The sequence below is a fragment of the Gobio gobio genome (genome assembly GCF_949357685.1).
Source record: "Gobio gobio genome assembly, chromosome: 11".
Taxonomy (NCBI): domain Eukaryota; kingdom Metazoa; phylum Chordata; class Actinopteri; order Cypriniformes; family Gobionidae; genus Gobio; species Gobio gobio.
Genome location: NC_137104.1, coordinates 29,302,530 through 29,329,206, shown reverse-complemented (window position 1 = coordinate 29,329,206; position 26,677 = coordinate 29,302,530). Strand labels below are relative to the sequence as shown.

General features: G+C 38.2%; 1 protein-coding gene across 1 annotated transcript; it reads left to right on the top strand.

Annotated features, from left to right (window-relative positions):
• Positions 1-2,310: 2,310 nt before the first annotated feature.
• Positions 2,311-22,805, top strand: nr1d2b (nuclear receptor subfamily 1, group D, member 2b). Its single transcript, XM_079829492.1, has 8 exons — positions 2,311-2,794; positions 6,042-6,251; positions 8,298-8,386; positions 9,473-9,617; positions 18,681-19,345; positions 19,430-19,615; positions 19,705-19,915; positions 20,283-22,805. The coding sequence occupies exons 1-8, from the start codon at positions 2,776-2,778 to the stop codon at positions 20,477-20,479; spliced, it is 1,722 nt and encodes a 573-aa protein (XP_079685618.1). The 5' UTR covers positions 2,311-2,775; the 3' UTR covers positions 20,480-22,805.
• The last annotated feature ends 3,872 nt before the right edge of the window (positions 22,806-26,677 follow it).

The following is a 26,677-nucleotide window of genomic DNA, read 5'->3' as shown; positions in this document are numbered from 1 at the left end:
CAAAAATGAAAATTCTGTCATTAATTACTCACCACAATTTTACGATGCGACGACAATAGTTTTTGTGTGCAAAAAAAAATCAAAATAACACCTTTATCCAACTTGTTCTTGTCTTCCGTGTGTGCCTCCACGACGCATGCGCGAGAATATGACGCAGATCCGGCGCTCGGACAGATGACCCAGAAGCGATTTGTTTACAAGCAGAGGAAGACGCGCGTATCTAAGCTGTTGAATTTTACATTGATCGTGCTTTAGGTCTCGGCGTAGTTCTAAAAATCGGGCTAAAGTGTGCATTTCATGGATTCCCGAACCCCGGCGCTACGTCATATTCTCGCGCATGCGTCGTGGAGGCACACACGGAAGACAAGAACAAGTTGGATAAAGGTGTTATTTTTATAAATTCGCGGGCCGGTGCGTGAGGTAGAATAAGGTGATGAGTAAAAATATTTTTTTACAGTCTATGGTAAAAAAAAAAAGACCTAAATGTAGGCTTCCAATGAAGCTTAAAACTTCAAATGTATTTATTTATTTATTTATTTATTTATTTATTTATTTATTTATTTATTTATTTATTTATTTATTTATTTATTTATTTATTTATTTATTTATTTATTTATTTATTTATTTATGTTAATGTAATTAACAATGAAAATATAAAAGTATATGCCTTATACTAAAGTAATTTCTTGAAACATATCATTTAAAATAAATTAGAAACAATTGTGGTTTCTAATTTGCTTTTAAATGATTTATTAATTATTTTCAACCATAAACAAACTATTCAATTAATTAAATTCAACTTTAATCTTTGAGGTAAAATATCAATAGGTTATTCATAACTTATTACGTTTAAGTTCTCCTTAATGCATTGCAGTTTTTGAGTTAACATCACATTTTTTATTAAGTGAAATTATTTTTTTTAAATAAGTTAAATTAACTAATTTCATTTAGTGACTTTCAGTGTTAGGTTTTACAGTGTATGTGTATGACATTCTTCTTTAGATGAATACAATCGGAGTTATATAAAAAAATGTCCTGGCTAATCCAAGCTTTATAATGGCAGTAAATGGCAGCCCAAAATTTGAAGCCCAAAAAAGTGCATCCATCCATTATAAAAGTAATCCACACGGCTCCGGGGGTTTAATAAAGGCCTTCTGAAGCGAATTGATGGGTTTGTGTAAGAAAAACATCCATCCTTACCACGTTATAAAGTAAAATATATAGCTTCCGCCAGACCGCCTTCCTTATTCAACTTACGAAGAAAAAAGTTTTAAAAAAGCGTAACTCGTGCAATATATGACGTCAGACGTAGTCTAAGTGTTTTGAACTGCGAGAGGAGGTACACTTTATAAAGATATAAAGTCATGGCATGATGCTTTGCAGACTCTGCTATGTGCGTTAATGTGTTTTGAAGAGCTTTGGAGAACACTCGGAAGGAAGGGTGGGATCTTATACTTTCATGCAAAGCTAGCTTGCTATAGACCCTTTTCACATTTCCGAGTTTCTCAGAGCGGAAGTCGTCCGAGTTGGGTTAACTTTTATAGCGGTGAATGATACAAATATACATGAAATATTATATATATATATAATATATATTATATATGAAATATTATATATATATCATGAATATATATATATATATACATGAAATATATAATGAATATCATATATATATTGTGCCCATTTGCTCAAATAGCAAAAGAAAAACACCACAATAGTGATTTCACAACTTTCAAAAAGAGGGAAAATATAGAGTGAGATTGATAATTTTGACAGGAAAAAGAGAGAAATATGTAAAATTGTAATTGTAATTTGATGCAAAAGTAATAAAATACAAAGTATTAGTGTTATAAATGTACATACATAAAAAAAATTAAAATACTACAAATCTTGCAGTCCATTGCTAGCCTTTCCAAAATTGCCTTAAATGCCATTTTGTAATACTGAGAATTGGAGATAAAAATGTAAAAACATCAAGGTTTTTGCCACTGTGACTTAGCCTACTATTCTAATTGTGCAAAAGCAAGAGTGTGGATTACCTAGGCTACCAAACGCCATATCATACTTTATGTCCTGCTTATATTCCTCATTAGGTTTTTGGCTTCCCCAGGGGCGTAGATCTCAACTTTGCGGTGCACAGCAGCTAACTGTCAAAATGTCAGTTTGAAGTTTGGTGTTTGCTGGGGTCATAGAGGCACTTTAGGTGTGGGGTGAGGGTGCACAGGAGGCCCCTGCAGGAGCAGTGAAAGTGTGTCAGTGGGTTATAATGACACTAATGCAGCAGGAGGAGGAGTCGCCGTGAAGTGGGTCACATGATCTGTAGACAGCAGCCGCGACAGCAGCGACGCTCAGATTTGCTCTATCAATCTACATGCGTCCTCTTTCTGCGTTAAACCTTGATTTATTCACAACCCTGAACTACAGCAACTCGAGTCGATTTAGCGAGCTATTACAGTCTCTTTAGTAGACTTTACATCGTGTGGATTGGGCCACTTGGTTGCCCGGTCCAATTATTATAACTAATACAGATTTATGTATTTATTTATAGTTTTCTAAGAGGTAACGTTACCTGAGTTTTTTCCCCAAGCAACACGGAGCTGGTAGATCCAGATTATTTTACTGGTTTATTGCGAAATGTTTCTCGGGTAGTGTAAATTAGGCTATAGGTAGAGAAAAGTCGGTTTATAGAATCTCACAGCGACTAGATAGTTGCTGTAAAGTGTGTAAAAACGGCACTACCACACAGGTGACTGGGGCTTAAAGCTGTCGGAGGATATGGAATCCACAAAGGCTGGTAAGATTAGTCTGTTTTACTTTTTGAACATGACTAACGTTAATAATCCGTGATACTTTTAGTGAACTCTTATTTTAATAAATGACACCGACACTTGTAGTTTCATGTGATGCTCTGAATGTGCATTGTGCATTAAAGTGTAGTTTGAGCTTTTATTACTTTATTTGCAGTATGAAAGCTCTAAGTAGGTTAAAAGCGGCAGGCTTGTGTTGTTATGCCATATTTGTGGGTTACTATTGAACTGCAGTCTCCCAACTCACATGGACTGCTCAGCCTAGCCATGTGCATCTGTGTTTACGCGTCCTGTGCGTCTGCTCTGATTTGTCAAGAGAAGTCGTGACGTCCGTGTTGCATAATTTGCATGGCAGGATGGATGCGTCTGCAGCTGCAGATACACGTGAGGCGGCTGCGGTCTGACCCACTTTTCGGCTTTTACACTCCCTGTTAGACATGCCGAGTACACGTGGGGGCGGAGCTAACAACATGTCGATCAACAGCTCAGACTGCGATACCTATGACGTCCATTAATTTTGTTCTTGTGAAAAAAAAAAAAAAGTATATATATATATATATATATATATATATATATATATATATATATATATATATATATATATATATATATATATATATATATAAAAAATACATAAATTATAATTTATATAATATATATATATAATAATAATAATATTATAATATATATAAAAATAATATAAAAAAGACATTAGATTGAGTTTCAGATTACAGTATACTAAGATGATGTCATTAGCATATAATTATATATATATATATATATATATATATATATATATATATATATATATATATATACAGGGTTTTTCCTACATTGAAAATTTTTTGGCGGCCGCCAAAACAAATTGTTGTCCCGCCAAAGCCTTATTTGATGAGTTATTGTGATTTAGGAGTGATGTAGAATAGATGACCGCTGCCCTTGCGTTAACTGAGTGTCAGAGAGAACGACCAGAGAGCTCCTCCCCCGCTCGCACGCTCTCTGTCTTCAAAATAGGCATTCTTAGCTTTCTAATATTTCACATATTACGTTAATCAAAATCAAAAGGTCGGAAGACCGAATCCATGTTGCACGTGGCGCTATCAGACGATGTTTTCCTTTAATTACCGCTGGGTGTGAAATGCGCTCAAAAAACATTGACTGATTCTCTGACCAGCTGACATAAAGCATACTTTCAATAAACTTGAAACAAATCCTATCCGGTTATGAAGTGTTTTCTGTGTGTTGACAAATCTTTCGCGATGTTCTAACACAGGGGTGGCGAACTCCGGTCCTGGAGGGCCACTGTCCTGCATAGTTTTGCTTCAACCCTAATCAAACACACCTGAACAAGCTAATCATGGTCTGAAGGGTTACTAGAAAGCTACAGGCAGGAGAGTTTGATCAGGGTTGGAGCTGAACTCTGCAGGACAGTGGCCCTCCAGGACCGGAGTTCGCCACCCCTGTTCTAACAGAAGGGATTCACACACAGCGCGTCAGCCAATGTCCGATTCGCCACATTTTGACTCCTTTGAACAGAATCATTTTAACGACTGGTTAGAACGGATCAGTCCAACACTGAACTCATGAATCAGTTGAATCATTTACTCAGAACACTTGAAATGAGAACACAAGTGTGCTTACCCACTTTAGCAAGAGTGGATTGTAAGAATTAGCTTTAATCATCCACAGTCTTTCAGCTTATTTATTTGGACAATGTGTAGTAAAATAAATAGCCTAAAATCATTTAGTTTAGACTGGAGTGAACCCAGAACAAAGTTGTGGTTAGCTAGCTGATAATTTTATGAAATTGTATATAGCAGAAAATTAGGCTATTTGTTCATTTTTTAATACTACTTTTTAATATTGATATGATTATATACCAAAACAACTATCAGTAAATAGTGTAAAAATGAGGAACAAAAACAAACATCAAGGTATCAAAATAAGATAAGCAAAAATTACAAATTTTCTTTGAATTTATTTAAAATGTTTTGTCAGTATTGCACTTGCAGATCACGTGGGTAGGGAACTTTTTTACTGTGCGTGCGTGCGCGTGCGTGTGCGTGTGTGTGTGTGTGTGTGTGTATGGATGACCATGTCTGTCAGCCACCACCGAAGACCAGTTTTGACCCAGGAAAAACCCTGTATATATATATATATATATATATATATATATATATATATATATATATATATATATATATAATATAAATTCAGTTAGACATTTTTATCTACATAAACAATATAAACAAGGGAAGTAATACCTTTTGGTTTGCTCTATTTGACTAAAAAAAAATCAAAATAACACCTTTATCCAGCTTGTTCTTGTCTTCCGTGTGTGCCTCCACGACGCATGCGTGAGAATATGACGTAGCGCCGGGGCTCGGGATTCCATGAAATGCACACTCTAACCCCATTTTGAGAACTACGCCGAGACCTAAAGCATGATCAATGTAGAATTCAACAGCTGAGATACGCGCGTCTTCCTCTGCTTGTAAACAAATCGCTTCTGGGTCATCTGTCCGAACGCCGGATCTGCGTCATATTCTCGCGCACGCGTCGTGGAGGCACACACGGAAGACAAGAACAAGTTGGATAAAGGTGTTATTTTGATTTTTTTTGCGCACAAAAACTATTGTCGTCGCATCGTAAAATTATTGTAGAGTCACTGTGGTGAGATGGACTTTGTAACGACGTTTTAAGTGCCTTTTATGGGTCTTGGGAGTGTAAATGTACTGAATGCCAATGGAGGCCATTTTTGGGTGAACTAACCCTTTAATTTGAGTTGAGTTGGTTGTCGGTAAAGCCTACACCGTGAAAGAGGTATTATGTAATGGTGTTACCTAACCATTGAGAGTGGGACAGCAGAAATTAGGTCAATCCATACAGAAAGAGCACACAAAGCCTGCTCCGCCTTCTGACAAAAACGTTTGCAGCTCAAAATAACACACAAGGACAAAGAAAATATGAATATCTTTATTCGTACATTGCCATCTATATGGGTTGCATATACTCTGTTTATATTTTTCTATTATTACTAATAGAGACAGTTATCAACAGATACATGTAAAAGCTAGAATCAACCACTAGGAAATGTCTCATACTTATATGCGTCATAATATATGTGTGCACATATTAGGATCCACATGATTTGTAAAATGAAATTAGAAAAATAATTTGACGTCTTCCTAACTGAAGTTGTTCTGTGTTGCACTTCTGTGTGTCATCCACCAGGTGGAGTAATAGCTTACATTAGCTCCTCAAGCTCCAGTCCAGAGTCGTGCCACAGTGACTCCTCCAACAGCAGCTATCAGTCCTGCTCTCCGCCTCATGCAGGACAGGGCCAACAGGGCGAGGCCCTTCCTGTGGCCCCTCAGTCCCGCCCACCGAGGCACGGTGGAGGGAAGGCACGATCACCCTCCACCACCAAAAGTGGCATAACAAGTGAGAGACTGATCTAAATAAAAATAAAGTTAAAGAGAACCACAAATGTTCTTACAGACTAATTTAAATATGATCTTCTACAAATTGAATCCAACATATTAAGTCTTAAAGTTAAGGAACTATATGAATATACATGCTTTGCTTTCAAAGTCTATTGCCATTATATAAATTAGAATAGAGTTTCCTTTTTAGCCTAAACATTAATTCATGTAATTACATTCCCTGTTGTTATTTTTTTTTTTTTATAATATAAATAGAAATAATGCTGTTTCATGTATCTTGTCATATATCCTATCTTGTCCATCTCTGCTCAAGTTCAAAATGGAATTGAAAAAGAAAATTTGTTGATTGGTCAGAATAATTATATAATTGATAGTAATGATCTGATATTTGTCACTTAAAGGGTTAGTTCACCCAAAAATGAAAATTCTGTCATTAATTACTCACCCTTATGTCGTTCGAGACCCGTCAGACCTCCGTTCATATTCGGAACACAAATGAAGATATTTTTGTTGAAAGCTGATGCTGAGAAAGGCTTCAGATAGGCCTCCATTGGCATTCAGTACACTTATACTCCCAAGACCCATAAAAGGCACTTAAAACATCGTTACAAAGTCAATCTCACCACAGTGGCTCTACAATAATCTTACGATGCGACGACAATAGTTTTTGTGCGCAAAAAAAATCAAAATAACACCTTTTCCAACGTGTTACTGCCTTCCGCGTGTGCCTCCACGACGCATGCGCGAGAATATGACGTAGATCCGGCGTTCGGACAGATGACCCAGAAGCGATTTGTTTACAATCAGAGGAAGACGCGCGTGTCTGAGCTGTTGGATTGATCGTGCTTTAGGTCTCGGCGTAGTGCTCAAAATGGGGCTTAAGTGTGCATTTCATGGATTCCCGAACCCCGGCGCTACGTCATATTCTCGCGCATGCGTCGTGGAGGCACACACGGAAGGCAATAACAAGCTGGATAAAGGTGTTATTTAGATTTTTTTTTGCACACAAAAACTATTGTCGTCGCATCGTAAGATTATTGTAGAGTCACTGTGGTGAGGTGGACTTTGTAACGACGTTTTAAGTGCCTTTTATGGGTCTTGGGAGTATAAGTGTACTGAATGCCAATGGAGGCCTATCTGAAGCCTTTCTCAGCCATCAGCTTTCAACAAAAATATCTTCATTTGTGTTCCGAATATGAACGGTGGTCTTACGGGTGTCGAACGACATAAGGGTGAGTAATTAATGACAGAATTTTCATTTTTGGGTGAACTAACCCTTTAAAGGGATAGTTCACCCAAAAATGAAAATAATCCCACAATTTACTCACCCTCAAGCCATCCTAGGTGTATATGACATTCCTCTTTCAGACGAATTGAATCTGAATTATATAAAAAAAAATTATAATATTAAATATTTAAAAAATTGAAGCCCAAAAAATCCATCCATAATAAATGTACTCCACACGGCTCCGGGGGGTTAATAAAGGTCTTCTGAAGTGAATTGACGGGTTTTTGTAAGAAAAATATCCATATTCAACACGTTATAAAGTAAAATATCTCGCTTCCGCTTGACCGCCCTCCGTAGTCAACTTAACGTGTTAAATATGGATATTTTTCTTACAAAAACCCATTTATTGCTTCAGAAGGCCTTTAAATGATGTGTTTTTTGAAGAAAGCTCTCTGGATTACGTCTATAATGGATGGATACACTTTTTTGTTCTTCAAATTTTGGCCTGCCATTTACTACCATTATAAAGCTTGGAAAAGCCAGGACATTTTTTAATATAACTCTGATTGTATTCGTCTGAAAGAAGAATGTCATAAACACCTAGGATGACTTGAGGGTGAGTAAATTGGGTGGGTGAAAAATGGGTGAACTATCCCTTTAACATTGCACTATTCATTATATTTGCCCTTGTTTGCTTCATCATGAAGTAATGGTCTTCTAGCTGTTTGAGGAAACTGAAAGCAGCTGTTCTAAGGAGAAAGCCAAACTGAGCACAGAGCCTTTTTCATCTGACCCTCTGTATTTCTGCTCCTGCAGAGATTAACGGTCTGGTGCTGCTATGTAAAGTGTGTGGAGATGTGGCGTCGGGATTTCACTACGGCGTTCACGCTTGTGAGGGATGTAAGGTGAGAAATTGTTAGTGTGAGTCTACTGCCACATTTCAGTGTATAATAAGCATTTGAGGTTTAATTTAGTTATTTCTGAGGTACAGAGGATTTTTAAGTCAGAAGCTCAGAAGGGCTGTCTGAAAGTCTGCATTTTTCACTCTCATGTGGGATCGGTTTTCCTTACTTCTCAGTGGAGGCGGTTGCACTCTTCCATAGTGTCTGTTTTGCGTGTTAAATTGCCCTGGTATCCCTGGTGTCACTGTGGATGATTTAGGGTGTGTTCACACTAGTTCAGTTCGCTTGGTTAATTTGGTCCGGATAAAAAAAAAAAAAAACCCTTTTAGTCTTGGTCTGATTAGCATTCACATTGGCATTTTAACACCAAACCTAAAAACGACGGAACTTACCGAACATCCAAAACAATTGACCAGCTGTGAACTCGTTAAGAGCTTACAAAATGTGTAAAGGAGTCAAAACACTGAACTGTGATGGGCAACATCGTGACTATGATGGGGAAAAAAACAGGTATGCTTGAGCATTCTGCCCTTTTTAGGGTCGTATCTTGTGACATCATGTCCTGTTTTTGGTTCGTTTACATGTCTTTGGTCCATGTTAGGTTCATGTTTTATTTGAACCGTACCAGAGTCCGTGTGGCAGTGGACAGAGACTCATCTTTTCAGGGGTATCGGTTTGCTTGTTTGGTGCGCACCAGGGTTCGAATGGCAGCGTTCACACTTATTCAAATGAACCGCACTAACAGAGCAATCGCACCAGGATTCGTTTTAATCGAACTAAACATGCTAAGTGTGAACACACCCTTTAATAGGGTTGATGTGACATGGCTGTCATGCCTTATCTGGGTCACATCTACCTGTGCATCTCCCTGAAGGGAGATATCACTTTTAATTTATGTATAACCAGAAAGCCTGCTACTCAGCAGCCTGTTTAACTATCAGAGCAAAGCTCTGTGACAGAATGTTGTGGTCAGTCCTGAGAGAGACACCTGCTTTCCATACCAACTCAAAGGCTCGACACCTGTTACTCTCTGTGTGGGCACGGTGACCCTGACATTTCTCTCCATCTTTTTCATTTTACCACCTGCAGGGTTTCTTCAGGAGGAGCATTCAGCAGAACATTCAGTATAAGAAGTGCCTTAAGAACGAAAGCTGTCCCATTATGCGCATCAACAGGAACCGGTGCCAGCAGTGCCGCTTTAAGAAATGTTTGCTTGTGGGCATGTCAAGAGATGGTGAGCTCATTGTGTCCTAGATCCAATCAAAAGAATCTGTTACAGGCCAACATATTTGACCTTAGAGTTTAACCCCTTAACTGTCACCCCCCTTTTAGAGAATAGACGTGAAAAATCCAAACTAGAGATGTTCCGATCAGCATTTTTGGGGCCGATCACCGATTACCGATCACTGCTGATCAGAGAATGTTGAGAATGTAATCTTGCAGAGTTTGCACCATTTGTAGAAATGAAACTAACTCTAAATTAACTGTATTGAGAAAAAAACTGTAGAAATAGGCTAGAGTCAAGATCTTGAAGAACCACCAAGTGTTTATTTTAGCAAATGAGATAACTTAAGGCTACTGTAGGCCATCTTTCCCGAATAAATAATGTATATAATTATCGCACCTAAATATTTGATCATGCAGTGCATTTTTGTTTTTAAAGACACATTTTCAGGTAGGTCTAACATTAGTATTGAGGTAAGAAATACTAAAGACATTTAATAAGAAATCAAATGGAAATTAATATTGGTCTTCCCTGAATAAATTAAATTAGATTAATCCTTACACTTAAGGTTGCAAAAGTTAGTCATTCAAGAGCAGTGAGTTTCATAAAGGTTCGTCAAACAACACAAAACAAAGAGAAACAGCAGCAGTTTATTCGACAGCTGTCACTTTAAGAGCGAACACGAATACGGTTACATGCAGTTGCACAAATGTTCACGACGGGGTTTACGTGCAGACTCGTCAAGACGGTCATTTAGTACATACATTTGTGTGTATCTGACCATTTTAGCACAATTTGTTCTCGCAAGCTTTTTGTGAGGTGGCCTGTGTATGTGTGTGTGTGTGTGTGTGTGTGTGTGTGTGTGTGCGCGCTCACGGTCTGGAGAGCGCTCAAGTCCTGAGCGGTTTGAACACTGGCAAGGCTTAAAAATAAATGCAAATGATAAACTTTAGTGACGATGCGACACTGCCTCGATTGTGCAAGTGGCAAATCCTGTCAACAGTGGCAAATCCTGTCAACTGTGCAGCTTGATTTTAGTGCAGATGCGATGATGTGAAGCCATTTGAGCATTTTGAAAGGGAGAGAGTGAGCGTGCGCACACGGTGATTCACTCGCGCTGTTTGTGAACTTGCGTCTCACAGAAAGTTTTCAAATGACTGCGTAAGTTATTTAATATAGAAATATGATTTGTACCTCACCTTCAGCATTATAATTATTTTACCCATGCCGGAAAGAGAATGAGATGGTGTAGCTGTATGTCATGCCCTAGCTCTCACGGCAGGCACAGGGTTTTATGTGTCGTCAGCATGAGATCGGTTCATGAGATCGGCCTTTTTAGAGACCGCCAATCAATCATCCCAAAGCGATTATCGGCAGATAGAGATCGGTTGCCGATCAATCGGAGCACCCCTAATCCAAATTTACATGGCTGTAATTCAAGAATGCCTTGGAGTATAGACCTAAGTTTGGTCTTGTTTTAAAGAAGACAAGAGGCAGATTATTGCTGAAGTGAAAGCAAAAATGAAAGTATGAAAAAGTTATGGAAGTTTAAATTTACTATAAATGAAACGTACTGTACTACATATTTTTTTATTTTATATAAAAATATATTTTACAAAATAATTTTACTATAAAATCAAAGCCATATGTCTAACCAAGTTGTGTTCTAAATGTTATGTTGATATCACCAAAATGAAGTTCACATGAGATTTTGTTTAGGCGGTGTACCAAAAATAGCTACCGGGAGTCATCCACATTCCATTTTAATGCATTCTCCTGTAACAAATTAATACATTTCTGTCCAAATATCACTTCTATCACAAAACAGTCACCAAATATGGAACCTTGAGACTCAGACCTTTCCGACGATATGTGTTTTGTCAAGATTAGACAAGGTTAAAAATAAGATTTAAAATAAATTTTGCAATATGAAATCTGACACCGCCCACTAGGGGAGGAGCTCGCTAGAAGAATTTAGAGTAACGTTTCCATGGTTTCATCAACATCCAATTTCAAAACGGTTTTCACAGGATGAATTTGGAGTTCGTAAGCTTTCGAATGATACCTAATTTATGATGATTACTAAAAAATGTGAAATGAGAAAAAAAAAAAAAAAAGAGTGCCAAGCATCCTTCTAGCGGACAAATGAATAACTAAATTAAATATATAAAGTAAATGTATTTTGCACTTAGCTAGATGATACACTGCCCAGCCAAAAAAAAAGTTGCTGTTTGGATTTAAATAGGCAAATGCTTAAATGCACAATATGTACGATTTTTGTATTAACCCGCCCGCGGTACTAGCCTGGTTTTACCAGACTCTCGTACATTTCATTTGTACATAGAGTCTGGCCACTCTCCATTGACAAGCGTTTACTTCCATGAAGGCGGGCACTCTGTTGAAGTTTAAAACTATTGGATCTGCCAATTGTCACTCTGATCTGCCATAACCAATCGCTAACGTTTGGTCATGACGTATGTCACGCGCCGTTCGCCTTTGATTCTCACATTAACTGTGCACACCACCTCAGTGTCAGTGATAAAACCTCATGCATTCGGATTGTGATTTATTCACGATGGAGAGGAGAGTTTGTGATCGGAACGCGCTGCTCTCGTGGTGCATATCTCTTGCAATCGTAACATGATTGTATGTGCTGTAAATAAAATGTCATATGCTTGGTATGATAATAAATGCTGCCGTAAAACTTTAAGTAACCGGGAACTGGCTAACGTTTAACAACTTTTAATCAAATAATAAACACAAAATGAAAGTAAAAGCGGCAGCCCCTCACGGACGACTGCCGCGCACATACATAACAAAACGTAAACAAAACACAATTTAAAATCCAGGCCAGGTCCTCTCTCGTCCTTCACCGGTGTCGCTCGTCCTTATATGCCTCCGTGCTCCCTCATGAGAGGACTCGAGACCGGTCAGTCTCATTCTCAATCACGCACACCGGTCTCGCTCGCTCGTCCACCTCGCCACACTCCGGCTTTAACTTCTGGACATTCGTCAGGTGCCACACACTCGCATCTTTCACCGCCGCCATTGCTGAACTACAACTCAAACTAGCGCACGACATCAACGTCATCGCTCTCAGCCACTCCCTCTGTTCGCTGATTGGACCGGTAAAAAATTGTCTTTGGACCCCCCCCCCCCCCCGCCCCCCTGCGAAAAAAAATTGCTGGGGGGTTACTAAGCAACCACTGAATGTAATAACATAAAATAGGGATAATTTTAAAGCTTATAATCTCAGCTTTTCAATGCCAATGCTTTCAATTTTGGGATATTCTAATCGAGCGCTGAGTTATTAATCTAAAACGGAGTGTACCGCCCGCAGGCGCCACCTAGCTGTGAAAAAAATAATTGTCATTTTTCAAAACAACTGCATTGATCAACACAAAATATGTCATTTGAAAGCTTAGAGTCTAAACTTTACAATGAATGTAGCCATTATGAGTATCTCCAAAGTAGTGATGAGTTATTTGCTGATAAAATAAAATAAAAAATTATAATTTATGGAGGGGGGGTAAATTATTATGTTCTGCAATGTGTCAATCGCATCATACAGCTCAGATAGTCATGTGTCATATGTCATTTGAAAGGTCACATGGAGCAGAATACAACAAGCCTAATTTTGGGCTTTGACTAAACTTTTAGCGAGTTTTTGTAAGTTAAGTCCTGCAAGACCCATATGTAAATAATATATACTGATGCAGCATTCACGTGGCGTTTTTCACTTGTAACTTCATGAAACGTGGAAAATGGCTCATCATTCAGTTGCTTAGACTTGGCGTTTTTGCTGATAACTTCATGAAACAAGCTCCGATCGTTAAAAATATTTAGAGCAGATTCACACCATTAAAAAGAGACCAAGAACACCATAATCCGTCACTCGTATCAAAAGTTATTACTCATGGAATTATAACCTCACAGGCGCAAATAGGCTAAATATGCTATCATTGTGCTATAGTCGCATTTATGCTGGTAACTTCGTAAAACATTATCCGATCGTTAAACATGACGCATCCTTATTTACAGCAGATTCTCACGATTACAAAGAGACCAATGACACCATAATCCGTCACTCGGATCATAAGTTATCACTTATGCTGTTAAAGAATCTTATTCAGTCACATTGTCCGAGTTAAACTGACAGTCAGTCAACTATAATGTAACAACCTAACGTAAGCTAATTCCGTTTCTCTTGGCTTACATGTAACAGCAAAACTGAACTTGGCAGTCACAAATTTTGTCATGCTTATTTGAGTTAAGAGAACTGATGGGGATGTTCTTTTAATTGTTATTCAAGCAATGTATGTCTCGTGACAGTTGCCACCTTACCATGCACTTCACGGATGATCTGTTGTGAATGTTTGCGTGAATGATCAGCTGTGTTGTCAATCTGCACCTTGTAGAGTGCCCTCTGGTGGACAAACTATGAAACGCCAACACTCAACACAACATAATGTGGTTGAGCGGTGTTTCGTCCGTTTTTTTTTAATTAAATTTTTTTATATATATATTCATTTATCGGCAATCATAAATGCCGATACCGATAGTTTGGAAAATGCCTAATATCTGCCGATAATATCGGCCCGCCGATATATCGGTCGGGCTCTTATAGATGCATTGGAAAGCTGAGATTCTAAGCTTTAAAATTATACCCATTATGTTATTAATGTTATTATATAATATATATAATATAATATACATAATATTGTAATAATATATGTCTTTTATCAGCAGTTTCTCAGCATTAGATTGTCCAAATGTAATAATAATTTATATTTTCTAAAAATATTAAAAGTGTTTTAACAAATGATACATACTTTTTGACTCTCCTTGCTATAGTGTGAGTTATGAGTCTTTAAATTTGTGTATTTCACTCAGAAAACAACAGTTTTGTAAATGTCAAGGACTGAACAAAAAGGCTACCTTTGTTCTAAATGCTGTAACTTTTGATTACTTTGATATCGCCACAAAATTTGATCCAGATTCAGACCACATATAGGGGAACATCACCAAAATATTTTTTCTGTTGACCTTTTTCCTTCCTGAGTTATTGAATGTTAAATAAGAAATATTTGTATAATTATTAAACAAATATTAAAAAAAATTGCCTTTTATCAGCAGTTTCTCAGCAATATTTTGTCCAAATATAATACAATTTATATTTTCTAAAAAATATAAAATGTTTGCTAACAAATGATACCTACCATTTGACTCTCCTTACTATAGTTTTGGAGTTATGAGTCTTTAAAGTTGTATATGTCACTCAGACAAAAAAAACTCTAAAAATACTTTCAGGGCTTAAGGGGTTAACCACTTGAACAATGTTATATATTTTGTTGACTTGTGTCCCAAATGATTCTGTAAGACAGGGTTTTTCCTGGGTCAAAAATGGTCTTCGGTGGTGGCTGACAGACATGGTCATCCATACACACACACACACGCACACACACACACGCACAGTAAAAAAGTACCCTACCCACGTGATCTGCAAGCGCAATACTGACAATACATTTTAAATAAATTCAAAGAAAGTTAGTAATTTTTGCTTATCTTATTTTGATACCTTATTTTTACACTATTTACAGATAATTGTTTTGGTATATAATCATATCAATATTAAAAAGTAGTATTAAAAAATTAACAAATAGCCTAATTTTCTGCCATAGGCCTATACAATTTCATAAAATTATCAGCTAGCTAATAATAACTTTTGTTCTGGGTTCACCTCACTCCAGTCTAAACTAAATGATTTATAGGCTATTTATTTTACCACACATTGTGAACATAAATAAGCTGAAAGAATGTGGATAATTAAAACTAACTCTTATACCCACTCTTGCTAAATTGGGTAAGCACACTTGTGTTCTCCTTTCAGATGTGTTCAGAGTAAATGATTAAACTGATTTGTGAGTTCAGTGTTGGACAGATCAGTTGTTCTAACCAGTCGTTAAAATGATTCGGTTCAAAGGAGTCATTAGGTCGCGAATCGGACATAAGCAGACGCGAATCCCGTCTGTTAGAACATCGCGAAAGATTTGTCAACACACAGAAAACCCTTCATAACCGGATAGGATTTGTTTCCCGTTTATTGAAAGTATGGTTTATGTCAGCTGGTCAGAGAAGAGTCAACATTTTGAGCGCAATTCACACCCAGTGGTAATTAAAGGAAAACATCGTCTGATAGCGCCACGTGCAACATGGATTCGGTCTTCCAACCTTTTGATTTTGATTAACATAATATGTGAAATATTAGAAAAGCTAAGAATGCTTATTTTGAAGACAGAGAGAGTGCGAGCGGGGGAGGAGCTCTGATCGTTCGCTCTGTCACTCAGTTAACGCAAACGCAGCAGTCCTCTATTCTACATCACTCATAAATCACAATAACTGATCAAATAAGGCTTTGGCGGGACAAAAATTTGTTTTGGCGGCCGCCAAAAAATTTTCAATGTAGGAAAAACCCTGTAAGAGTGGACTCCTGCAGATGGTTCAATCTGCAGGGTTGCCAGAAGACTAAAGAAACGTTATTAGAAAGATGGAAGAAAACTGTACATTTCCCGTCTATTTCCACCCACTGCAACTTATACCAACGACGGAGATAAGCGCAGTTACAATAGCAAAATATGTGGGAGAGCGTTGCTATAAGGTGACTATATTGTATTGCAATAGGGAGCACTTCAAAGTCAATACTAAATCAAAACTAGTTAGCACAGTATTGGTAATACAACCCCAAATCAGAAAAAGTTGGGACAGTATGGAAAACGCAAATAAAAAAAAAAGAAGTGATTTCTAAATTTACTTTGACTTGTATTTCATTGCAGACAATATGAACACAAAATATTTCATGTTTTGTCTGGTCAACTTCATGTCATTTGTAAATATGCATCCTTTCCTGTCATTCAGACCTGCAACACATTTAAAAAAACGTTGGGACAGGAGCAATTTAGGGCTAGTAATGAGGTAAAATGGTTAAATAATGATGTGATTTGAAACAGGTGATGTCAACAGGTGATTGTTATTATGATTTGGTACAAAAGCAGCATCCAAGAAAGGTATAATCCTTTAGGAGCAAAGATGGGCAGAGGATCGCCAGTTTGCCAACAAATACGTGAGAAAATTATTGAAATGTTTCAAAACAATGTTCCTCAAAGAAAGATAGGAAGAGATTTGGATATTTCACATTCAACAGTGCATAACATAATTAAAAGATTCAAGGAATCTGGAGGAATTTCAGTGCGTAAAGGACAAGGGCGCAAGCCTAAGCTGAACAACCGTGATCTCCGATCCCTCAGGCGGCACTGCATCAAGAATCGTCATTCATCTATAAGCGATATCACCACATGGGCTCAGGACTACTTTGGCAAACCTTTGTCAAGTACCACAATACGAAGTTACATCCACAAATGCCAGTTAAAACTGTACTGTGCCAAAAGGAAGCCCTATGTTAACAGTGTCCAGAAGCGCCGTCGACTTCTCTGGGCTCGGAGGCATCTGGGATGGACCATCACACAGTGGAAACGTGTACTGTGATCAGATGAATCAGTATTTCAGGTATTTTTTGGGAGGAATGGACGCTGTGTGCTTCAGATCAAAGAAGAAAAGGATCATCCAGACTGTTACCAGCAACAAGTCCAAAAGCCAGGGTCTGTCATGGTATGGGGTTGTGTCAGTGCCCTTGGCAAAGGTAACTTGCACTTCTGTGAAGGCACCATTAATGCTGAAAAGTACATAGAGATTTTGGAGCATAATATGACAAAGTGGTAAATGCTTTACTGTCCCAACTTTTTTTTTAAATGTGTTGCAGGTCTGAATGACAGGAAAGGATGCATATTTACAAATGACATGAAGTTGACCAGACAAAACATGAAATATTTTGTGTTCATATTGTCTGCAATGAAATACAAGTCAAAGTAAATTTAGAAATCACTTCTTTTTTTATTTATTTGCGTTTTCCATACTGTCCCAACTTTATCTGATTTGGGGTCGTAGAAAGGATTTAATGACAAAATCTGGTTATGGTTACACTTAAAATAGTTTCAAAATGGATGAATGAGATGATAAACTTATACCATTAATCGTACACAGCATGAATACAATGTTACCTGAGAGAGAGAGAGGAAGAGAGCAAAGAAGAGAAGCCCCGATGACTTCAAGAGCCAGAGGAAAAGAGAGAAAGCCACAGTTCCAATCTTCTTTTATCTATTCCTTGACCATGTGACTGAAACCAAATGTATTTCTTTCAAACTGACCAATCAGACCAAACTCACACATAACATTCAAACTGACCAATCAGACCAAACTTCCCCCACTGTAAAGGTGTGGCACCCCATGTGGCCTTGTCTTCCAGGCCCTTCTGATAAGCAAATGTGTTGACAACAGTAAAGCAAATTTCTTTGTTGGATTTCAAATATCTTTGATTATTTTCAATTCCAAGAATGTTTAAATCCAGAAAAAATAACCACTTTTAACTAGGACATGGACCGTGCGTCGCATATTAATGACATCATTCAGTTACCCTCAATTTTGCAGAAACCATGGAAACACCAAAGACGCTTTAATATATTGTGTGTTTTATTAGACAGGTGAGCAGCTGTTATATAGCTCAACACAGTTTTCTTGATTTAACGCGAGTACCATGTTTTACCATGCATAATATCAGTCTAGCTTACTGCAGTGTGCACGTGTCTCATAGCAGCCACCGAGCAAACACACATTTATAGCATTATAACATAACTTTCAACACACTCAAATAATGTATCTAATATGATAAAACAGTGCTGCTTTACTTAGCCCACATATGCATGACCGGAAGTGGCCGTCTGCGGCATAATAAAAGCTCTGCGAAATCAAGGCGTCATCAAGCTACGCCTTTGTTTTGAATAAGTGACCTCCAGCGATGAAAAATTACATATTGTGCCTTTAAGAGTCTATGATTGATCATTATTGTAGTGATTATTATGTTTTGGCAACAGGCCTTCTGACCCAATAGTCTTAGTCTATCTCGAAGCATAAGTGTCAGTCTGTTGAAGTCTGTGAACTGACACTGTCTGTACTCCTCAGCTGTGCGTTTTGGCCGGATTCCCAAACGAGAGAAACAGCGCATGCTGCTCGAGATGCAGAACGCAATGAACAACATGATGAACAACAGCCACGGCAATCAGCCCCTGCCTCTTAGCAACCAGATTTCAGTCACAGATGGAGCTTCAGAGGACAGCTCTGGCCCTTCCTCTCGTTCCCCCTCCAACTCCCCCAGGAGCAACCGATCCAAAACCAGCCCTGACCCCGAGCTGCTGATCGCCATGGATACGAGCCAGAGCTCAGACTCCTCCAGTGCCACTGACAGCGGGGAGGAGGAGGTCATCGGCACAGTTACTAGGGTACAGCAGGAGACATTCATGTACAATCAGGAGCAGGGCAGCGTGCCTTTTGAGGCCCCTAACAACTACAGCCTTTGCGCAGAGAAGACTCCGAATGTCTGCAACCGCCAGAGCGATACATCCTCATTTAGTGAACAGAAGCTACAGTCGAGCTGTGGTCCACAGGGGGCTAAAGACTCCAGCCGACATTACAGTACTCTGAGCAGCTGTCCTGTCAGACTGCCTAACAGCATCCCCGGTGGAACATCTCTGCAGAACCTCTCTCTGAGAGCTCATAATGACAATGAAACTCATGCCAATGGCAGCTATAGTGTCCAAACATTCGCAAGGGTTAACAGGATGCACCTGGTGAGTTACAATACCAAAATGCTGGAATTGCTATTTTGGTAATCCATACAAATACTCATTAAATTTCATGATCCTCTTTCACAGGTTTGCCCCATGAATACATCACCCTATGTGGATCCTCAGAAGTCGGGACACAGTATTTGGGAGGAGTTCTCCATGAGCTTCACCCCAGCTGTCAGGGAGGTGGTGGAATTTGCAAAGCGTATCCCAGGATTCAAAGATCTATCCCAGCACGACCAGGTCAGCCTGCTCAAGGCTGGCACCTTTGAGGTATGAACAAAACTCATGAAAAAGTAATACAAGTAATACAATTTCATTTCAAATGTAAAAATATCTATGGTTACCTGTTTGGTCTTTAGGTGCTGGTGGTACGCTTTACATTCCTGTTCGATGTGAAGGAGCGGACGGTTACATTTCTGAGTGGCAGGAAGTATAGCGTGGAGGCTCTGCGGTCCTTGGGAGCTGGAGATCTCCTCAACTCAATGTTTGACTTCACAGACAAGCTTCAAGCTCTCAACCTCGGTGAGGAGGAAATGAGCCTCTTCACGGCTGTAGTGCTGGTGTCTGCAGGTATTTATCACTTCTTGTTGTTGACCGTTTTTAGACCATACACACTATAGATCTTTATCTAGGATGCTGAAATGACTTATTGCAAATTGAAATAAAAGTTTAAGGTTAAAATATTTGCAATTAAGGATACAAATTTTAAGATAAAGTTACGATTAGATTACACTAAGGATTGGATTAAAACTATGGATTGTAAATTAAGAATAAAGGTTCAAACTTGACTGAGATCAAAACTTAGACCACTCAGGGACAAGAAGTGACGTCAGGAAGATCATGGTGATTATACAGTAAAAGAATAAACTTCGGACCATAGTTTTCTCCGAGCCAACGAAAACTTGTGAAATGAATTCCCCATCTGTTCTCCCTATAGATCGTTCTGGTCTGGAGAACGTCAATTCCGTTGAGGCACTTCAGGAAACTCTGATTCGAGCTCTGCGCAGCTTGATCACCAAGAACCACCCCAACGAGATCGCCATTTTTACTAAACTGCTTCTCAAACTTCCGGACCTGCGTTCCCTCAACAACATGCACTCTGAGCAGCTCCTGGCCTTCAAGGTCCAACCCTGACCACCCATCAACCCCCATAACTGTGGACCACGCCCCCTCCAATCCACTTTCAGAGCCTCCAGGCTCATATCTGTGGCCCACTAAGCCAATGGGGAGCCTGTTCTCGCTCAAAGCCCCTTAGATGACATTTCTCATGAGTAGGGTTGGGTACCGAACCCTTGGTACTCGGTACTTGGGCACCGACCGAATTACGTTGGTACTACTGAGTACCGATTCACATTAGATCAATCGGCACCAAATTTCGGTACCTGAGAACGCATCTGGTGATATAGACTAATGTCTGTGAATATTAAACCGCAAAAAGACTATTTAAATACGAATCCTGCATGTCTCTGTGCGAATTAATGCTGTATACGCGCGGTTTACCTCTCTCACACACACAGACACGCTCACTCACTCAGAATAGCCAGGGTACCCGCGGGATCTTAAAAAATCTTAAATGTCTTTAAATTAAAAATCAACATTTTAAGGCCTTAAAAAGTCTTAAATTCGCTGAAGTATTGAGTTCTAGGTCTTAAATAATTTTAAACGGGTCTTAATTTTCCTACGTCCATGTAACGCTACCTCTTGCTCATTGAAATGCTCCTGCAGCGCTTTAGAGAGAGAGAGAGAGTGAGTGTGTGTGTGTGTGTGTGTGTGTGTGTGTGTTTTTAGTTAGTTTTTTCGCTAGTGAGACCAACATGCGTCTTATATAGCAGCCAATCAGCTTTCGTGTTATTGGCGCTAGTCTCTTTCCGATTGCACCAGACACATCAAACGGATTTTATTCTTCAGCTGACAGTTCTTCCAGTTCTGCGACAGTGAAAGCGAAGGCAAATCTTTTTTACCTGCCATCTCGCATAATGACCATATAAAAGTATGATATGCCCGATAGCACTAAAAAAAGAGTTTAAAAACCAATGTAAACCCCCAATTCATTCGCTACTGACACACGGACCGATGTCAGACTGGCCGCGGATTCTGTGCATGCGTTTGCCGCCTGTCAGCGCTTGCACAAGTGTACCGAATCTAGCCTCATTCCTGTAGGTCTTAAAGTGAAAGCAACCCAATATAGCCTAGCCTAAACCCCCTCCTGTATATGTCGTTAATATTAATCAAACAACGGGGAAAATCAAACAGTAGCCTACCTAAACTTTAAGCACTGTTTGTATCATTATATTTAAGTTGTATTTATTTGTCCTATTGTCAACATTCATGCATTTTGTTTGTTTTATTGCCATGTATGATTATTGTGCATCTGACATAATGATATGGTAAATGTGGCATCCTAATGATGGGGAAAAAAAATGCACATTTCTGAAAATGACCACCACAAAATCAGTAATTTTGATCTCACAAAAAATGTACACACACATACACACACACACACACACACTACCGGTCAAAAGTTTGAGAATGGTAAGATTTTTAAAATGCTTTTAAAGAAGTCTCTTCTGCTCACCAAGGCTGCATTTATTTGATCCAAAATACAGCAAAAACACTATTATTGTGATTTTTCTTTTTCTTTTCTTTTTACAATTTAAAATAACTATTTTATGTTTCAATATATTTTAAAATGCAATTTATTTCGGTGATTCAAAGCTGAGTTTTCTGCATCATTACTCCAGACTTTAGAGTCACATAATCCTTCAGAAATCATTTCATTTTTACTTTCTATTTCAGATAAATGCTGTTCTTTGGAAATTTCTATCCATCAAAGAATCCTAAAAAATGTTTTACACACAACTGTGTTCAACACTGATAATAATCATAAATGTTTGTTGATCATCAGATCCTCATATCAGAATGATTAGTGAAGGATCATGTGACACTGAAGACTGGAGTAATGATGATAAATTCAGCTTTGATCACAGGAATAAATGACACTTTACTATATATTCACATAGAGAACTTGGTGAAACCTGCAGATACCCTGAATAGCGTGTGACGGTTGCATGTTTCCATCTCTGCCGTCGCATATGAGGACATGAACGCACGAACGTCATCTCTAGAGCTACTGAGAGTCAATTTATCAGCATTTTACCATCTAATTTGAGAAAAACTACCCTCATATCATAAACACACAGAAACTCAAAGGTCTTCATGGCAACCCGTCAAAATAAAAGTTTGCCTTAACTTGACAAATAAATTACTGTTGTACAGCAGAATTTAGATACGTCACAATGTAGTAATAATAATACTAACACTAATGTAATAATAAATTATCAAAACTTTACTTTTAAGTAATAAATAAAAAAAATTCTTCATGTTTTAATTTTAACGGTATAAAGCTCAGTTGTGCAGCACTTTGTTTGACAAAAAAGTTTAACTAAATTAAAAGATAGATTAAATTAATGTATTTTGTCTTCATTTGATTAACAGAAAATACACAACAGATAATTTGTGGGAAATCTTTTCATATAAATGATATAATAAATGTATATAATGCATAACAATATAATATGGTTGTTTTTATAAATGAAATTAAGTACCTAGAAGCCTACTATTTACTAGTAAATATTACAGTATACAAACATCACAGACAATGGCAGACAGCGACCAGGGCAGCTCTAGCATAATGTCAATAACACTTCTATAAACGACTTACAGGTTCTTTACAGTTATTAATGTAAACATCCCTAAAGTACCGGAAAAAGGTACCATTGGGTACCGGTACCGATACCGGTTAAAATGTGAACGGTACCCAACCCTACTCATGAGGACTGCTGGTTAATTACACGGAGGTAGTGAGGAGCAGATACTTAAGAAGTCATTGTACTGTAAAACGCCTCTGTTTGTGCTAATGCACACGACCCGCAGACACAAACTGGATGGGGTTTCGTTGTAGATGCTTATGAGAGTTTGTATGATTATGGGGTTTGTGTGTACGCAGAGGCACCTTGAATTTTGTTTTTAGATTTATACTGCCTGTGCAATAAGTGATGCGTTCACTGTTTTTGGATTGTTCCTGGTTGGTCTTTTAATACTTTTAGAAAAGAGGAAGTAAGGTATCTTGTGGCCGTATGAAAGCTGTGTGTTGTTAAGGGGAGGTTATGAAGGGATAGTCTAACACATAAGCTTAAAACAAACGAGAAACTAGTACACCGCACAGTTTGAAGTCCTTTCTGTCATTTGAAGACAAGAAAAGACAAAAAGCACCAACAAATGAAGAATGTGGAACAAGCTGCTAATCAGAGCTTTCTGGCAGAAAGACACAAGAATGTTTAATGGATAGATCTATTTTTGTAGTTTGTTTCTGTCTTAAATTGTAGTTAAAGTGCACAGGAAGCCACTCTATCTTTAGGCCTGAATTACTCAAGTATGTGAACGCAAATGCTTCTTGCTATGCAACCTCAATTTTATGGATGATAAAAGCAAGTTCCAACCATGTGTGGCTTGCTGACACTGTAGCGGTCAGTGACAAACTGTCTTTTACAGTCAGTTTTCTCTTTCATGTCAGCTATGGCGGAGCTATAAATTAGCTTCCTGAATAATTGGCACAGACATTTGAAGGTGACTCCTTTGCCAGCTTGAGCGTTTGTTACCTCCAATATTCAACCAGACCACAGGCTTGGCCAAGCATTTGCGTTCTTGCATAGAGTGTTTTAGATCTGCGTAATGGTGCATCTGTGTTTATTTTTTGATTCGTAAGTCTTTTAGTAATGACACAATGTTTAAGAAATGACAAAGGAGGAGTAGAACTTATGCGCTTTATCACTATAAGAATGCATGCTCCTCCCGGTACTGATGAGACGCAAAGCCATCCACAGTGAAGTCATAATTTCTGATTATATCTGAGGCCACATCCTAACTGACACCTGCCTGATTTGATGCATCTGTATGGGTGATAATTTCGGGCTGAATATTTATGATGATTTTTTTGACTGATGGTTTGGGAGGAAATGCTCTACTTCATATATTTGTAATTCTGTTCATTTCTCTTTTTGAAGGTTTTTGTTTTCTTTTGGGCAAGTTGGTTCAGTGAAAGTTCTAGTAGAATTATTGTATCTGTGTGATCAGCTGCAGTAAGCAAAAACAGTCTGGTGGTGGACCAGACAGGAAAAGGAAAAACAGAAAATTGCCCAAAACTCTGCCAAGGAACACCGGCAATGCCTCTCACCGTGTCAGCTCTAGGCATCAGCTCTTCTCGGGTCGGATCTGATATCAAAGCTGCTGTGGATGAATAGTTAATTAAAGAATTATCTTCAGTTATGTTTGGTTTTGGTGTTCCCATCTCGTTGTCAGCATTGTGTTGCCATTATCCAGCCTGTCTGTTTTCTTCTGTGAAAGCATTGTAAGCTATATATATATATATATATATATATATATATATATATATAATTAAATACATATAAAATAAGAAAATAAACAGATAAATGCTGAACTCTTTCTCCCTGTGTATTTAGTTATTCTGGCACCCATGTGTAAAGACACGTGAAGTCAAAACAATTAAAGTCTAATGGATTACGATTCTAATGTCGTCTAATGCACTACGATTACATTTTTTGATTGAATGATTATAATCTATCAAAAACCAATATTCACACTGCACACAACAGGCAGATCAACACCAGCAACAACACTAGCAAACAAACAATAGCAAATTGAACACAAGGGGCCTATACCATGAAGCCGGTTTAGCTAGCTAGCCAGATATGTTTAAGCTTATTTTGTGCCAATCCTGGGTTTTAGGTACCATTAAAGTGGTTTGGCTTTTAGCAGTGTTCATCTCCATAATAACTTACGCTCCACAGCTAACCTGCTCCAGGGCAGGTTATGTTCTGGATAAGAGATCTCAAACTGATATTGGACCAATCAGCTGTGAGCAAAGTGACACACCTCTGATGCAATAAAGACACTCCTTCTGTTTCTACTCCAAATTAAAGGTCACTAGCTAATGGCTATTAAAGACTTAAGCCTCTGGCTTTTAACAATGCTTATTTAAAATAATAATAATTTTGAATTATTTAAATATAATTTGTGTAATTATTATACCCTTAATCAATTACACATGTATCATTTAAGTAAATCAATCATTAATAGGCATTTTGTTAATATTAAACTAAATAGCCTATATAAAGGTCATACAAATAAGCTTTAAATTCAATAACTAAATCTATAAAAAATTACATGTGAGCATAAATGTTCAATTCTCTCTATATATCAACTAAACTAACTTCATAACTTTTACTTGCATTGACGTATAAGATTTTTCTTAAAGTTGTCCTCGACAGCTCTTTTCTTCTGTGTAAATTTGTTTAAATTCTTAATATTTTTCAATCATGTATATGAGTGAAGTGAATCACACTGCTTCTCCCGCGAGAAGTGAATCTCAGTTTCACTGACCCACAGCCTGTGATTGGCTGTTCACTGCTGATGTCACAGCTAAACTCCTAAACTCAGGATCAAAGCCTGAGTTGACAGAGGAAGTTGATGATCAGCATCATAGGACCAACAAAGCCTGAATAGATTGGTTTGGTTTTGTCAACTCGAAACTAATCCTGTAACCCTGAGTTTGTTAAACTACCATCATGGTACAGGCCCCAGGGGCCTATTGCACAAAACTAGGATAAGGGATTAAGCCGGGATATCTTGGTGATCCTGGCTCAATTTATCTCAATTTAGATAATTTACGGTTTCCCATTGACTATAAGGCTATATATAAATATGATAGAATATTAGGGCCACAGAGGAAAAAAAAGAAAATTCACAGACTTCGATAAATTAAGTCATAATATTGTAACCCGTTGTTAAAATGACAGCTGTGGGGCATTTCGTGGAATACTCACCCACTGAGTATCCTGTTGAAAGTGCCCTAGTCATTGGCGATTCTATTACACGGAACGTGAAGATAGAGACACCAGCCACCATAGTCACCTGTTTACCGGGAGCCAGAGCGCCTGACATCAAAGCAAATTTAAAAGTGCTGGCTAAAGCTAATCGTAAATTCTCTAAGATTATTATTCACGTCGGCACTAATGATGTTCGACTTCGCCAGTCGGAGATCACCAAAATTAACATTAAAGAGGTGTGTGAACTCGCTAGTACGATGTCAGAGGCTGTTTATTGTTCTGGACCGCTCCCTGTTAGGCGGAGTGATGAGATAGTTAGCAGACTATCATCACTCAATGGCTGGTTGTCTAAGTGGTGTCTGCAAAATAACATAGGGTTCATAGACAATTGGAAAAGTTTTTGGGGCAGACCTGACCTGTTGAAGAA